Source organism: Lithobates pipiens, unplaced genomic scaffold, assembly GCF_037356315.1.
Source record: "Lithobates pipiens isolate NorthernLeopardFrog02 unplaced genomic scaffold, aLitPip1_a1.2 Scaffold_27, whole genome shotgun sequence".
Classification (NCBI taxonomy): Eukaryota; Metazoa; Chordata; class Amphibia; order Anura; family Ranidae; genus Lithobates; species Lithobates pipiens.
The window spans coordinates 138,200,575-138,217,617 of NW_027507788.1; the positions used below are offsets into that span (position 1 = coordinate 138,200,575).

The 17,043-nt window shown below is 42.4% G+C and overlaps 1 protein-coding gene across 2 annotated transcripts in view; it reads right to left on the reverse strand.

Annotated features, from left to right (window-relative positions):
- Nucleotides 1-12,904: 12,904 nt before the first annotated feature.
- Nucleotides 12,905-17,043, reverse strand: part of CDC42EP5 (CDC42 effector protein 5) — a 53,051-nt gene continuing 48,912 nt past the window's right edge. For both annotated transcript variants that reach the window (XM_077457556.1, XM_077457555.1), the window contains exon 3: nt 12,905-16,675. In XM_077457556.1, the coding sequence (XP_077313682.1) occupies nt 15,763-16,662 (900 nt within the window). In that variant the 5' untranslated portion in view covers nt 16,663-16,675 and the 3' untranslated portion in view covers nt 12,905-15,762. The remainder of the gene's footprint in view (nt 16,676-17,043) is intronic.

The window sequence follows — 17,043 nt, forward strand, 5'->3', positions numbered from 1 at the left end:
ACACAATGACCACTCTTTATCATAAATTCCTGCAACTGCTTCATAGTTGCTGTAGGCCTTTTGGTAGCCTCTGACTAGTTTCCTCCTGCCTCTTTCATCCAGTTTGAAACGATGTCCAGATTCAGGGAGGGTCTGTGTTGTACCAAAAATACCTTCCACTTCTTAATAATAGACTTCAGTGTGCTTCTAGGCATCGATAAAGCCTTTGATTTTTTTTGTATCTATCTCCTGACTTGTGTCTGTCCACAACTTTATGCCAGAGATCTTTTGATAGTGTCTTGCCACCCATAGTTGATGGTTTGCTCCATTTGCACTCCCAGGGACTGAAATGCTCCAGGAAAGCTCTTCTCATGCTGAGCTAATCGAAATGACCACAGCTGATCAGAGTTAAAAGTGAAATGGCTGTGTGTTGAGAATGTGATTAGCTACACCTGATTGAGTTTACAAGTCATTTTTTTTTGGGCGGGGGGGGGGGGGGGAGCCTTTTTCTAACTTAATGATTTTGTTTTTTATTTATTTTATGTATACATACATCCTTTTGGGTGTCATAAGCTTAGTGGGAAAAAATGTAATCGAACGCAAACTTTTTGTAACAACCGGATATCACCCTATTTTTATTTCTGGGATGGAAACAGGAAAGATAAGTCACAATATTGAAGCAGTTCCACAAGACTGACCTGTTTTATTTACACCTCACATCATTTAAAAGGCGAATGTCAGACATTGACCTCCACCATGAGTAATGGCTTGTCCAGCCATGGGCTTAGAATGGACAGAGATTAGAAGCAGATGCAGTATTTTAGCCTTATCCTTTAAGCCAGGAATTCATGACCCTGGGAGGAATCTGGTCAGGGCACACAGGTTAACACCAACCATTCTGCTCCCTATCTATCACAGGTCCTGTCTCCTGTAACATAAAGCTTTACAAAGTACTATTCTTATTAATATTCTCTGTGAACTATGCAACGAAAGGGGTTTGACTTGTGAAATTCTACATTGAGTAAATTGGATACATAGAAGATACAGGTTTAACGTGTGGAACAACAAATAAATACCAAAATAGGGAGGAGAACATCCATGTCATTTGTCATGCTGTCATAGAGTAACATCATTATTTGTGACAACATATAACCTTAAAGTGTTACTAAACCCACAACAGTAAAAAAAACAGCCTGTATATGCAGTAAAGCATGCTTGTTCTACTCACTGTGGAACCTAAGGGGTTAATCTTTCGCATTGTGTAAAAAGGCTGTTTGATCCTGTCTTCTCTGGTCCTCCCCTTCTTTTACTGTTCCCAATCCATCTACTGATAGAACAGAGCTTTTGAGGCACTCTGCACATGTTCGGTTTGGTGTGTATTGCTAGAGTTTTTTTTTTCTTGGGAGAGTGCATGTGATCAGCACCTGGCCAATCAGCAGTGGTTAAAGAACCTAGTGCTCATTCTCACTAGAGGATGATTGAACACAAAATTACCTTAACCACTTACAGACCGGACCATTTTGCTGGTCAAAGACCAGACCACTTTTTGCGATTCGGCACTGCGTCGCTTTAACTGACAATTGCGCGGTCGTGCGACGTGGTTCCCAAACAAAATTTACGTCCTTTTTTTCCCACAAATAGAGCTTTCTTTTGGTGGTATTTGATCACCCCTGCAGTTTTTATTTTTTGCGCTATAAACAAAAATAGAGCGACAATTTTGAAAAAAAAACGCATTATTTTTTACTTTTTGTTATAATAAATATCCCCCAAAAATATATAAAAAAACATTTTTTTCCCTCAGTTTAGGCCGATACGTATTCTTCTACATATTTTTGGTTAAAAAAAATCGCAATAAGCGATTATTGATTGGTTTGCGCAAAAGTTATAGCATTTAAAAAATAGGGTTAGTTTTATAACATTTTTATTAATAATTTTTTATTATTTTTTTTACTAGTAATGGCGGCGATCAGCGATTTTTATTGTGACTGCGACATTGTGGGGGACCCATCGGACATTTTTGGGACCATTGTCATTTATACAGTAATCACTGCTATATAAATGCAGTGATTCCTGTGTAAATGACACTGGCAGTGAAGGGGTTAACCAGTGGGTGGCAGTGTAGGGGTTAAGTGTTCCTAGGGGTGTGTTACTAACTGTGGGGGGGTTGGGCTTTCATTTAGTGAACACTGATCTCTGCTCCAATCACATGGAGCAGAGATCAGCGTCACTAGTTGCTAGGCAGAATGGAGAAATGCTGTTTACACGGCATTTCCTCCATTCAACCGTCCCGTGAGACGATCGCGGGTATGCCCGCGACCGGACTCACGGGGGTCCCGACCAGCGCGGGAGCGCGCCGCCGCCGGCGTGCTCCCGATGGCAGGGCGGCATTGAAGATTGGACATACCTAATAATATGCCTGCCCGTGCCATTCTGACGACGTACATCGGCGTGCACTGGTCGGGAACCGGTTAAAGAACAATTTAATTCATTGGCATATTATACAGTGCCTTGCGAATGTATTCGGCCCCCTTGAACTTTTCGCCACATTTCAGGCTTCAAACAAAGATATAAAATTTAAATTTTTTGTGAAGAAACACCAACAAGTGGGACACAATTGTGAAGTGGAACGAAATTTATTGAATAATTTAAACTTTTTTAGCAAATAAAAAACTGAAAAGTGGTGCGTGCAAAATTATTCGGCCCCTTTACTTTCAGTGCAGCAAACTCACTCCAGAAGTTCAGCGAGGATCTCTGAATGATCCAATGTTGTCCTAAAAGACTGATGGTGATAAATAGAATCCACCTGTGAGGAATCAAGTCTCTGTATAAATGCACCTGCTCTGTGATAGTCTCAGGGTTCTGTTGAAAGCGCAGAGAGCATCATGAAGACCAAGGAACACACCAGGCAGGTCCGTAATACTGTTGTGGAGAAGTTTAAAGCCGGATTTGGATACAAAAAGATTTCCCAGGCTTTAAACATCCCAAGGAGCACTGTGCAAGCGATCATTTTGAAATGGAAGGAGTATCAGACCACTGCAAATCTACCAAGACCTGGCCGTCCCTCTAAACTTTCAGCTCAGACAAGGAGAAGACTGATCGGAGATGCAGCCAAGAGGCCCATGATCACTCTGGATGAACTGCAGAGAACTACAGCTGAGGTGGGAGAGTCTGTCCATAGGACAACAATCAGTCGTACACTGCACAAATCTGGCCTTTATGGAAGAGTGGCAAGAAGAAAGCCATTTCTCAAAGATATCCATAAAAAGTCTCGTCTAAAGTTTGCCACAAGCCACCTGGGAGACACACCAAACATGTGGAAGAAGGTGCTCTGGTCAGATGAAACCAAAATCTTACTTTTTGCCCACAATGCAAAACGATATGTTTGGCGTAAAAGCAACACAGCTCATCACCCTCAACACACCATCCCCACTGGCAAACATGGTGGGGGCAGCATCATGGTTTGGGCCTGCTTTTCTTCAGCAGGGACAGGGAAGATGGTTAAAATTGAGGGGAAGATGGATGCAGCCAAATACAGGACCATTCTGGATGAAAACCTATTGGAGTCTGCAAAAGACCTGAAACTGGGACGGAGATTTATCTTCCAACAAGACAATGATCCCAAACATACAGCAAAATCTACAAAGGAATGGTTCACAAATAAACGTATCCAGGTGTTAGAATGGCCAAGTCAAAGTCCAGACCTGATTCCAATCGAGAATCTGTGGGAAGAGCTGAAAACTGCTGTTCACAAATGCTCTCCATCCAACCTCACTGAGCTCGAGCTGTTTTGCATGGAAGAATGGGTAAGAATTTCAGTCTCTCGATGTGCAAAACTGATAGAGACATACCCCAAGCGACTTGCAGCTGTAATCGCAGCAAAAGGTGGCTCTACAAAGTATTAACGCAAGGGGGCCGAATAATTTTGCACGTCCCACTTTTCATTTTTTTATTAGTTAAAAAAGTTTCAAAAATCCAATAGATTTCGTTCCACTTCACAATTGTGTCCCACTTGTTGGTGATTCTTCACAAAAATTAGAGTTACGCTTACCGGTAACGTCTTTTCCAGTAGTCTTTCAGGACAGCCACTATGAGAGATAGACTCCTCCTCTTCCTCTGGAAACACTGCGCCAGCCCATAAATTCTTACTTCCCCTGCCGGACCTCAGTTTATATCGAGATTACCTCCGGCCAGCTGGGGAGACACAAGAACACATTAATAACATATTTATCAAATACCATTATCTTGCTGCGCTCTGGTCTTTTGTAAGACTCCCCCCAATTTTCGGGTGGGAACTAGGGCTGTCCTGAAAGACTACTGGAAAAGACGTTACCGGTAAGCGTAACTCTAATTTTCCCTAATCGTCTTTCAGGACAGCCACTATGAGAGGATAAACGAGCACTTACCAGTTAGGGTGGGACTACAGCTTGCAAAACCTTTCGCCCAAAGGTCTGTTCACCTGCCGACACCAGATCCACTCTGTAGTGTTTTACGAAAGTGGAGTAGCTGGACCATGTTGCTGCTCTGCAAATCTGCTCTGGCGTTGCTCCCGCTCTTTCTGCCTGGGAGGCTGCAATAGCTCTAGTAGAGTGTGCTTTAATACCCACTGGGATTTCTTTCCCTGCAACTGAATAAGCCTGCTCGATGGCTACTCTGAGCCATCTAGCAATAGTGCGCCGGGACGCTTTACAACCTTTTCTGGCCCCGGAAAACAAAACAAATAAGGAATCTGACCTTCTGAATGTCTTGGTCAGTTCTAGATAGTGTAGGATACATCTCCTAACATCCAAATAATGAAATTTTAGTTCCTTCTCGCCGGAGGGATTGGGACAAAAAGAGGGCAAAACAATTTCCTGGCTTCTATGAAAGCTGGATGCCACTTTCGGCAAAATGGCCGGATCGGTCTTTAAAACGATGTGGTCCGGAAAAATAACGCAAAAGGGAGCCCTGACTGATAAGGCCTCCATCTCACTGACCCTCCTGGCAGTTGTTACTGCTACCAGAAACACTGTCTTCAGAGTAAGTTCTCTCAGAAAACACTCCTTTAAAGGCTCAAAGGGGGGTCCAGTTAAGCTCTGTAAAACTAAAGATAAATCCCATCTGGGAAAGGACAGACCCTGTACCGGTCTCTGTCTGGACAGGGCCCTAAAGAACCTGACTACCCATGGGTTGGCAGCCAAATGATCTTCCAAATAAACACTGAGGGCTGATACTTGACCCCTAAGGGTACTAATGGATAAGCCCTTATCTGCCCCACATTGTAAAAATTCCAAAACTGCGGAGGAGCTCCGTACTGGGAAAGAGCTCTCTGCGCACCACTTGTTGAAACGTAACCAGACCTTTTCATAGATCTGGCGAGTTTCCTTTTTCCTACTGTCCAGGAGGGTAGAAACTAGTCTCTCTGAAAAACCTTTAGATTTTAATAAACCCTCCTCAGTAGCCAGGCCGCTAACTTCCACTGGCGTACTCGTGGGCAGAGGACTGGCCCCTGAGAGAGGAGATTGTCCCGAGGGGGCAAGAGTAAGGGAGGTTCTAACGCCAACTGCTTTAGCATTGAGAACCATGCTTTCTTGGGCCAATGCGGAGCCACCAGAATCAGAGATGTGTTTTCCATTTGAAACTTTCTCAGAACTGCTGGCAACAACGCTGGAGGTGGGAAGGCATAGCAAGTTCTGAAGTGCCAATTCTGGTTCAAGGCGTCCACGCCTAAGGCTCCCTCTCCCCTTCTTAGGGAGAAAAAACAGGGGGTTTTTGAATTGTTTCTGGACGCGAAAAGGTCCACCTCTGGAGACCCCCATCTCTTTATTATGAGATTGAAAACCTCCTGGTTGAGAACCCAATCGCCCTCCCTCAGCCTCTTTCGGCTGAGAAAGTCTGCTACCACGTTTTTTTCTCTCCCCTCAGGAAAACTGCTGAGAGTGAAAGGGTGTAGGTTTCGGCCCAGGACAGGATCTCTGTCGCTAAAGACAACAGGGCTCCGCTTCTCGTGCCACCCTGCTTGTTTAAATAGGCCACTACGGAAGAGTTGTCCGACCGCACCTGAATGTGGTGACCCCGGAGCTCTTTTTTGAAGAATCTGAGGGCTAGTCCCACTGCCCTTAATTCTTTCCAGTTGGACGATCGAGTCAACTCGCCATCCTCCCAAGTGCCCTGGGCTAGAAGGGAACCCAAATGTGCCCCCCAACCTTTTCCCCTTGCATCTGTGGTCACTACCCGAGAAACCGGGATGAGCCACAGACGCCCTTGCGACAGATTCGTCACTTTCCTCCACCACCAGAGGGATCTCTTTTCCTGGTGTGGAATGTGTACTAGGGTGTCTAGAGCCTCCTGACTGTGGTCCCACACCCCTAGGATGAAGGTCTGTAGGGGACGAAAATGTAGCCCTGCCCACTGCACTGCTGGGAGGGTAGATGTAAGGAGACCCAATACTGACATCAGAACCCTTATGGAAACCAGATGGTTGCTCTGAAGAGAGGCCACCGCTCTGTCCAGCTTTTGTACCTTTTCTCTTGGTAGAAAAACTCTCAACAGTGTTGAGTCCAACAGGAAACCTAGATAGGGGGATCTGTTGTGAGGGGATCAGGCTGGACTTTTCCAAGTTCAGAAGCCACCCCAGGTCTGTAAGGACCCCTTTGGTTAGATCGAGATCCTTGACCAACTGTGTTGGGGATGCTGCAAATAAAAACAGGTTGTCCAGGTAGGCTATTATACATATCCCTTGGAGCCGAAGAAAGGCCATGGCTTCTGCCAGGACCTTGGTAAAAATGCGGGGTGCAGAGGATAGCCCGAATGGCAGGGCCTGAAACTGAAAATGTACTGTTTCTCCCCCTAAATCTATGGCAAGGCGTAGAAACTTCTGCGAGGCCTCCGCTATAGGGATGTGTAAATACGCGTCCCTTAGGTCCAGAGATACCATGAAACAGTTGCGGGGCAGAAGAGCCCTTACTGAAAAAAATCGACTCCATGCGGAATCTTTTGTATTTCACTGAAGCATTCAGGGGCTTTAAGTTCAGAATCAATCTGAACTTTCCTGAGGGTTTTTTCACTACGAAGATGTGAGAATAAAACCCCCTTCCCTCTTCTGCTTTTGGGACCCTGAGAATAACATCCTGATTCTCCAATTCCCTCAGAGCTTCTAGCAAGGCCTCGGCCTTTACCATGCACCTGGGTAGATGCGTGACAAGGAGCCTTTGAGGGGGTGGTCTTAAGAATTCCAAGAGGTACCCCCTTCTTATTACCCCTAAAATAAATTGATTGGGGGATATTGTCTCCCACTGTGGTAGAAAGGCCCCCAGTCTTCCTCCCACTGTAGCTGGAATGTCACTGGGTTTTACGGGGCTGGACAGGAGGGCGAAAAAAATCGCCCCTCCTCTGCCCCTGCCTTTTTGGGGCCAGGCTTGGTTTTGAACGGTTTGAACCCAGCTTTCTCCAAACGAAGCCCCTGCTTCTTTCAACCGGGTTCTTTAACGAAAAAATGGCCACAGCCTCCCCGACTGATCGGCTTGGTTCCTTGCACAGTGTCTCCCCGCCGGAGGAAACACTAATAACTGAGGTCCGGCAGGGGAAGTAAGAATTTATGGGCTGGCGCAGTGTTTCCAGAGGAAGAGGAGGAGTCTATCTCTCATAGTGGCTGTCCTGAAAGACGATTAGGGAAAAATAAAAATGTTATATCTTTATGTTTGAAGCCTGAAATGTGGCAAAAGGTTGAACAGTTCAAGGGGGCCGAATACTTTCGCAAGGCACTGTACATAGTTTTATTGGTCCAATATAACGATATATTGTATATAACAATGTATTTACGAAAGGCAAATCCACTTTGTACTACAAGTGCAAACTACAGGTGCAAAGTGCACTTGAATTTGCACTGAAAGTACACTTGGAAGTGCAGTCGCTGTAAATCTGAGGAGTATATCTGAAACGAGGGGAAGCTCTGCTGATTTTATCATCCAATCATGTGCAAGCTAAAATGCGTTTTTTTTACTTACTTTGCATGCCCCCCTCCGATCTACAGCAACTGCACTTCCAAGTGCCCTTTCAGTGTAATTTCAAGTGCACTTTGCACTTGTAGTTTGCACTTGGAGGGCAAAGTGGATTTGCCTTTAGTAAATAACACCCAATGTGTTGCTTTGCAGCCTGAAATGAAGACAGACAGTTTTTGTTTTAACCGGCTGTATTTACTACTGCAACTTATAACATCCAACTGAAATATAGAACACCAACGTGTCAGGGAAAAAAAAAAAGAAAAAAAAACAGAATCACTGAGATGGAAAAAGGATCACCCCCTTATGCCAGTATTTTGTTGAACCACCGTTTTGCTTTAATTAACCTGTTGGGATATGACTTTTCTTTGCAGAACTGCTCAAGTTCAGTTAAATTTGATGGTGAACATTTGTGGAATGCAGTCTTCAAGTCATTCAATAGATTTTGAATGAGGTTTAAGTCTGGGCTCTGACCAGGCCATGCAAGGGACATCAACCTTTTTCTCCTTCAACCAATGTGTGGTAATTTTTGCTGTGTGCTTTGGGTCATTGTCATGTTGGAGTATAAACCATCTCCTCACTAAAAACTTTTTGTCAGGAGGACAGCAGATTTTTTATATTTTTTTTAAAACATCTGGATAAAACAAAAATGATGTCAGTGTTCATTTCAGGCTGCAAAGTAGGGGTTGACCGATAATAGTTTTTTCAGGTTCGATACGCTACCGATTTTTCGGCTGCCTTTCAGGCCAATAGCCAATGTTCTGTAAATTTAAACTTTTTATTTTTATACTGTTCTTTTAAAAAAAATAAAAAAATCCCTTTTATCGCAGTCACAAGGAATGTAAACATCCCTTTTGACAGTAATAGGTAGCACAGGTACTCTTTATGGAGGGATCTGGGGTCTATAAGACCCCAAACCTCTCCACTGCACTTAAAAGTATTCAAAATGTCAAGATCTGCGTTTTTGAATACTTACTATTTTTTAAAACTGGCGCCTTTAGGATGCAAGCAATCCAGAAGTGATGTCATGACTTTGCTTCTGGGTTACTAGATCTGAGCCCCAAACAAAGCCGATCTGCATCCTGGTGGGTCAGGAGACCCGGGCGGAGCGACAGGAGGGGGGGGGGGGGTGTCCCCTCCCGGTGCTTGTAATAACAGCTGAGCGGCTGCTTAGCCGCATTGCTTGTTAATATAAGAAAGCCGACCGTCCGCCCTAAAGAATGGTATTGGGGTGATGCCTACAGCTGAAGGCATCACCCCAGTACAGCTCCTTTAAACAACATCTGTAAGTTTGTGAACGATACCAATGCTTCACACAAAAGTAAGTATCGGCCGACTCCTACTGCAAAGCAACAACATGTGATTATTTTCAGGGGGGGGGGGGTGATTCTTTACTATACCCACTGTACCATACCTGATCGATGCCCCTGGAAGCTGGAAATCAATGAAGTAGACACCGCCAGTCCAGTGATTTACACTTGCTTCCAGGTCCCTTGCTGAGCAGCTGCTCTCCTGCATTGTGAAAACAGGAGATTAGTCGCTTGGCGTGAGCACCATTCAGCGAATGCTTTGCATTTATTAGGAAAATGAAAAGCAGTCTCTGATTGGACGAGGAGAGGCTGGGCAGTGATATCACGCTCTTCACCTTGTCTAAATCAGAGAATGTTTTACATATATTCTGAAAATGCAAAATACTCTTCAATGATGAGCAGCCAGTGTGATGCCTTTTGAGAAAGCGGTCCTATACACCAAGCACGGGAACTGGAGATCACTGAAGTAGTGGTGCCTATTTAGCTACTTTCCAGTTTTCAGCGCATCTGTTAGGCAAGTCAAATACCGTTTCATTGGTCCAAACTGGACCAATGTAACCATATATAAACATGCTAATGACTGGAATTGTTCTTTAAAGGGTTAATTCACATATAAAAAATACTCTATGCACACTACTTCATAATTTTAAAATAATCTGACTTTAAAAACATCCGTTTAAGCTCCTACCATACTTCTAATCTTTTTGTGAATGGAGAAAAGCCTACCTCAAACCATTTCATATCTTGGTTCTGCTCTCTTCTCTAGGATGAACTGTTAGAACCAAAGCCCCCTAGCAGTACAAAAGAGTGCCATCCTTCTTAGCCCCGCTTTTTTTTTATTGTTAAGGTAAGCTAGCTCTTTAACCTGCAGACCCATGACAGTTGGTTGCCTTCTCCATAGCTGAAACATTTAGTGGGCGCTCCTACCAGCTGCCACCTTCTAAACTTATGATGTGATCATCTACCCTGCATGGTTTATGGTGACTTTGTGAGTATAGGCGGGGACAAGATATCCCTGCACCTGAACTCCTGCTAGTGAGGCATGTGAAAGTACACAATCTGATCCTGGGACTACTTAGGATAAAGGAGCAGTGTGAGAAACTGTGTAGACATTAGGGGGCTCAGCACTGTTTCTCTGAGTTGTAGTGCAGAAAGGCAGTCAGGATTTTCACTAAAAAACACATATAAAAGTTATCTGAAGAAGATAGCGCTGCATTTAAAACTGCTTTAACAACAGGGTTCAACAAACCCCAGGCACCAGGTTCCAATGGGCTGGCACCCAAATGCTGCACACACCCTGCTATGTATCCTGGGCTCCGCTTGCCCATCTGTGGGCCCGGGATCTGACATAGCGGGTGCCGCTGGGTGGGGGTGATTGGTGGGAGGAAGGAGAGCGTCCACATGTGCACTCTGCTCCACTTTTTGTTGTTGACCGGGCATTGACATGTGACGTCACTTCCGGGTCCCTGTTAAATTTCCCTGGCCATCAAAAGAATGTAATGCAGTGTGATGTGCATTGAATTGGATTCAGTGCAGCACATAGGAGACATGTAGAGTCTTTTAGACCCTAGATGTCTCATTAAAGAGAACTCATCAACAAAAAAAAAAAAAGAAATCACATAGGGGACAAAAAGATAGGAAAAGTTTTTTTTTTAAATTAAAAACGTTTTAATTTGCACTCAAGCACATAAATCCCCCCACAACATTTTTTTGAGCCCATCCCCTCACATACACACAGCAGGGTGCCTATGCCTGAAACTGTTGATTACGATACAGACTACATATTGCGCTGGAATGAGAGCAATAATTCTAGCACCAGACCTCCTTTGTAATGCTAAACTGATGACCTATGGGGGGCTTTTAAAGCATCACCTATGGAAAATACAGGGTACTGAAGGTTGTTGCCATTTCACGGGTGCATGCAAATTTAAGGTTTGACATGTTGGGTATCCATTTACTTCACACAATGTTGGCTTTTATATTTTACAAAAACATTGGGTAATTTCTTTTTTGTGCCCCCTAAAATGGATGTTCCACCCGTTAACTATGTTAGTTTAAAAACAAAAACAAAACAAAAAAAACAACACACAAAAAAAAAAAAGCTGTCTCCCAACTGCTTTAGCTGGATCAAGCGCTATTCTACAGTGAAGGAAAAGCTCTTTGGTGCCATTTTTTCTCAGTCCCTGCTCACATTAGAAGATAGCACACTGATGTATTCAGAACCACACGGCACAATGGGGTTTCCCTGCAGCTGCATTTTTGGAAAAGGTGCAGGGACCTTTTCCCTGTGTTTTCAGTAGGTACTGCAGCCCAAATTAATGGGCTACTGTGGCCGTGCAAAGGCTGCCATCAGGAAACCAGCATAGTGCGAACCTAGAGTTAGGGTGTCTGTATTCTGGATGAAGTAGTAATGCAGACACCTTTGGACAGCAGCATTGTCAGTGGGGAGAGGGATGTGTTAAGACTAGCAGACTTAGATGGACACCAACACTTTAAAAGTAGTTAAGGCAAACATTTTATTTCTTTCGGGATAAATGTTTTACTGAAATGAATAAAAAGGTGACTAAACAGCCCCATCAGTGGTAAATGGTTTGTTGCAACCTTCCAACTGCCACTTTGTCTGGACAGCTTGGTTGGTTAAAATATTCTGAAAAGTAACAGACTTACTTGGCTTGAGCACCTGGATCAGTTGTGAACAAGGCCACCATAGCTGAACATTAACATCTGCTGTAACTTATCTGTCTTTTATGGAGTACCAATAAATTTGGAGAAATTTAAGAGCATGTATGGATTTACAGATCATCTACTACTTGGCCAGATCACCAGGTGAAAATAAAAAGGAAAAAACCCTAAAAAAACAAACAAAAAAAAAACACAAATGCAGCCACCACATCTAAGCCCTTGTACACATGGTCGGACATTCCGACAACCAAAACTGTTGGATTTTGTCCAAAACTGTTGCATACACACGGTCGGACAAACGCGATGACGTTATTTCGTTACGACGGGACTACCTTCAGGCTAGTAGCCAATAGCTTTGGTCTAGGAATTTGATCTGAGCATGCGTGGCACTTTGTCCGATCAGAATTCTCTACACACAATCAGACAAAGTCCAATCGGATCATGTTATCGGAAAGTTTTATAGCCCAGCTCTAAAACTTTGTCCGTCGGATATTCCGACGGAAACAGTCCGATGGAGCCCACACACAGTTGGATTATCCGACAACAGGGTCCGATCGGACATTTTCCGTCTGAATGTCCAACCATGTGTACAAGGGCTAAGAATTGGTAAGCTGCAATGTGATGCATTTTTGGATTTAATACCAATTTAAAAATGGAAATTATGGGGGTTGCCATTGCTGGCCTCCTTTTTATATGCTAGATATCTGGCTGTGTTTGGGAACTGAAATGAGCACACTTTGAATTAATTCCTCGTTTCTATACCTGCTTTGGCGTCAGCAGCTCAGACAGCATTGAAGCCAAACAACATGGCAGCCAGAAAAACTAACATTCTCAATAGGAACATGTATTATGGCAGCCTCAATAATTTTTCAGCACCTTTAATAGAGTAGGTGTAGATTCATGGACTAAAATGTTAGATAACTACTAGAATAGCAACATAAAAACCACTGCAAACTATTTTAGTGCAGTAGAAATATTTTATTAAAAAAGGAATATACTATAAGAAACACATTTGTGAAGCATTTTTTTTTCTTATACAGATGCTCTGAAAGAGAATATTTATAAAAATGCATTACAAAACATTACCCCAAAATTAGCAGTTGATCATACTGAATAATGTAACTGCTCGGTTAGAAATATCATTAAGGCAGACTTCAGAAAGGATAAACAGGATCCTTGGCTATTAAGATACAAGTATGATTGGGAAAGGGTGCGCATTGAAAAAAAACAAAAAAACACCTGTAGTGTGCAAAGTAATATTGACTATAGGATGAAATGGAAACTCCTCTATATACCGCCAGCTGAACTACTTAGGATTGCCACAAGCTGCTGGTTCACCATTATCTTTAGTGTTCTCCTATTTTAACACTGTCATACGCACAAATGCACAAAAGATAAAGCTATATTGTGTTGCAAAGCAAATAGCTGTGCATTTAATGCTACAACAATATAGTCAATGCAAACATCTTTTAAAGAAAACCATTTACAACAGATAGTCCTTTCATCCTGGTGGGATGAGCTGCCCCAAATAAAACCATGTTCCATTTTCTAAAATGCTTCTTAGCAGTAATTTTCTTCAAAGTTGGCCTGCACTTTGCCCATATACAAAAAATGGGTACATTTTAATCCTTCCTTTTCCCTGCATATACTCACCTTCTAATTGTCACCTGACTCTGAGACCGAGTCCCAAGCTATCTGTTCATTTACACTCGTTCAAGTTGGAGCTTGCACAGGGCCAAAAGCAAAAAACAGAGCAGTGGGGAAGAGAAGTATATAAGCAAGAAGGCCCAGCATTTAAGAGACCCAGTTAACTTTACCCTGCATTGTCAGATCATAGGTTCACTATAAGGAACCTGTGATTTTTGTTGTCTGGTCTGGCCAGTATATGCATCAGCAGAGCAGACGCCTCCTTCCAACTGTTCTTGGGATAATTAGTTAAATTGACTAGTTTTGATTACTTCAGCCTATTGTTTCCATTTTCCTACCAAGCCTGGCGTAAAGGGTGTCTTTGACCTATCCCTGGTTTAGAATGGCCACAGATGGCAAGATGCCTCATTAAGGATGCTGGGTGGTGAGACATCTGCCCAAATTTGTACAGCTTGCACACACCATAATCTGCCACATTTTGAAGCAAAAAAAGCTTGGTTCTCCACAAAAAAATGGAACGTCCAGTTATTGATAAAAGTGATCTTCAACAATGTTAGAAAATCTCTTGTGTAATAATGTGTAAGAATGTTCGCCTCCAACAATCAGAGGGGCTCCTAAAAAGCCCTAAGAGCAACCCAAGGATTGGAATTCATGTCCAAATCTGTTGCGTGCCCTTCTTAAAGCCGGGTACACATGGACCGAATGTCGGGAGACATTTGTCGGTTCAAAAGAAAACCGGCCCGTGTGTATGTCGGTCTGTCCAACAGAAGCCGGCAGTTTGGCCGGTTTCTGTCTGATCAGAGTGTTCTGGTGGAGGGGCCACCCTCATCAGAACAAAACAGCTCAGTAGGGGAGATCGCTGAACTAATGTTGGATGGTTAGTACAGTGGCTCAGACCGCAGGTGCCAGTATGTACCAGGCTTTAGACATATACGGTCATCCTTAGATTGTAGATATCTGTTATTACTAAAGATGGGGGATGTACTTGTGACCACCTCGTTTCAGGACACACAGTAACTTTTTTAACCTTAATCGGAACTCTGATGGATGTGTAGTGAAAAGATCACTTGCACTTCTTAGGATAAAAGGGAAAAAAGTCTATTGAAAATTGCAGAGCTCTCCCAACATATTGAAAATTCTCTGTAAGAAAGTGGCACCAATGATGCTCGCATAAACTTGTTACTACTTGCAAAATGATTTTCAATTTAATTGCTGAGAGCAATGCTTGAAATGGCCTAAAATTGCATGAAATAATCAAATTGGTGTTTTTGGCTCTTCTGTTGCTAGGTAAAGAGCTTAATAAATGAGGAAGAGGAACATAAATTTTAATTTTACTCTACTTGGGTTACTAAGTGTCTCCTAAAAATGGTGTTTGAAGCACAAAAAAAACAACAAAAAAAACTGGCAAAAGGTGGCAAAAGCAGTAGTCCAACAAATGATTAAATCCAAGAAAAAAAAAAAAAAAAAAAGTGTTAAATCCAACCTGCTCCCTTCAAGTTAAAAAAAATAAAATAAAATCTTGTGCCAACAGTTGTATAAGTCCAAGCTCCTACTTTGCTCTACTGGTACCCTCGTAACCTCATTTACAATGTGTAGGTGTCATAGCTGCAAAATATCATAATTTCTTAGGATTTGTGCAACTTTTTTTTTTTTTATTATTTTAAAGGTGGCCTATACTGGATCCCAAAAACATAGGCTATGCACTGGTATTTTGAGATTTTTCAACAATATTTTGAGACATATGCACCAATAACTGAAGAGAAACATTTTCAACATAGAACATTTTACAAGGAAAAAAATTTCTGTATTCATGAAACATTAAGATAAATTACATTTTATATTATATAACAAGAAATCCTAAAACATTTCAATTCCTTCAACCAGTGGGAACTGATCTTTTTTTTCTGCTAACATCTATGAATATCTGTCTTACTGTTGTGAAAAGTTACAGTCTTAAATTCTCAGAAGAGGAATAAGTAAAATGAAAAATGCCTCTGTACATAGTGTATTCTTTTAGAATAGGCAGATTTTTTTTTTAAAAAGTCAAATTTTCTGTATAAAGTCCAATGTATAACATCTATACCATATGAAACTGTTGGTCTGTGCCCCACCATGTTCATCAAAGAAACATGTAAGTCCATAGAGTTTATGCATTATAGTTTGTATTCCTATACGCCAATCTCATCATCAAGATCTTCTTCAAATGTATATCCTTGACCAACTTCATCCTCATCCTCCTCCTCCTCTTCCTCGTCATCATCAAGCTCTTCACAGTGACTAGTGTGAAAACTGTTCTCTTTTTGTGCTGGACTGTCAGGAATCCCTTCATAGATAGAACGTTTTTCTTCTTCACTATCCCCTTCATAAGCTGATCGGTTTCCTTCCAGGTTTTTAGAGAGGACACTTGAATTATAATCCAAGCTAGGGTTTGTAATAGGCAGTGTGGTGGAGAGACTGTAATGGCTTCCTTGGGACTCTGTGATGGAAGACAGCTGTGTAAGCTTACTGCTTTCTGCAGAAAATTTGTAATCACATTTGTCACCTGGACTGTTCCAGTCATCAGTGGGAGCATCTCTGTCCATTACACCCAAAACATCATCCAAAATGGATGGGCCAAGATCAAGATGGAAGGACAACATGGACTCGGCATGTTTTAGCCCACAATCCAGTGGAAGCCAATCTACTTGATCTGTGTGACCTCCAGAATTACTGCTATTCCAAACGTTGTCATCTTTCGATGGTGCGTGATTAACAGGGCTAGAAGAAATGCTTCCTGCACCGGAGCCTATTCCCGAGGACTGAGAAAGTTGACTTAGTGAGTCAGCCGTTTTATTATCATCGTGTTCTCCAGCTTGTTTCACTACACCATTCTTCTTAGAGGTTGGTACTTCCGCAGCTGGAGGAGAGGCAGGGCCATGGTTACTGAGGAAAGATGTATCTCCAAACACATCCCCACCTCTACCAACATGCATAGTGTGTCTGAAATCCCCTAAAGGGGCACTGATCATCTCTCGATCTATTCGGGTTCGCTTCTTTGAGTGGGAGCTGGACTGCTTGAGTATAGGCATCTTGTAGTGAAAACTGCAAAAGAAAAAACACAATATAAATTATTTGAATCAGGGCTAATTATAACAAGTTAAAAATTTTAAATAATAAAAAAAAAAATACAGATTTAGTTTAGCTGAAAAAAAAAAAAAAAAAAAAACTTGCAACACAGACCATCTAGAGTCTTACAGAGTAAGAGCCATGAAGATGCACAAAGTACAATGTTCATTGCAAACCAAAACATCATCTCTTAACAATCCAACTACAATAAACTGCCATTTCATTGGCTGCTATGGGTTACTTTGCACATCAACACCGTTCTATGCCCTATTAGGCCCTATTCACAATGCAACGCTACCACAGCGTGTTCTTAAAGCTTTTTTTTTTTTTGCACATTTGTGGAG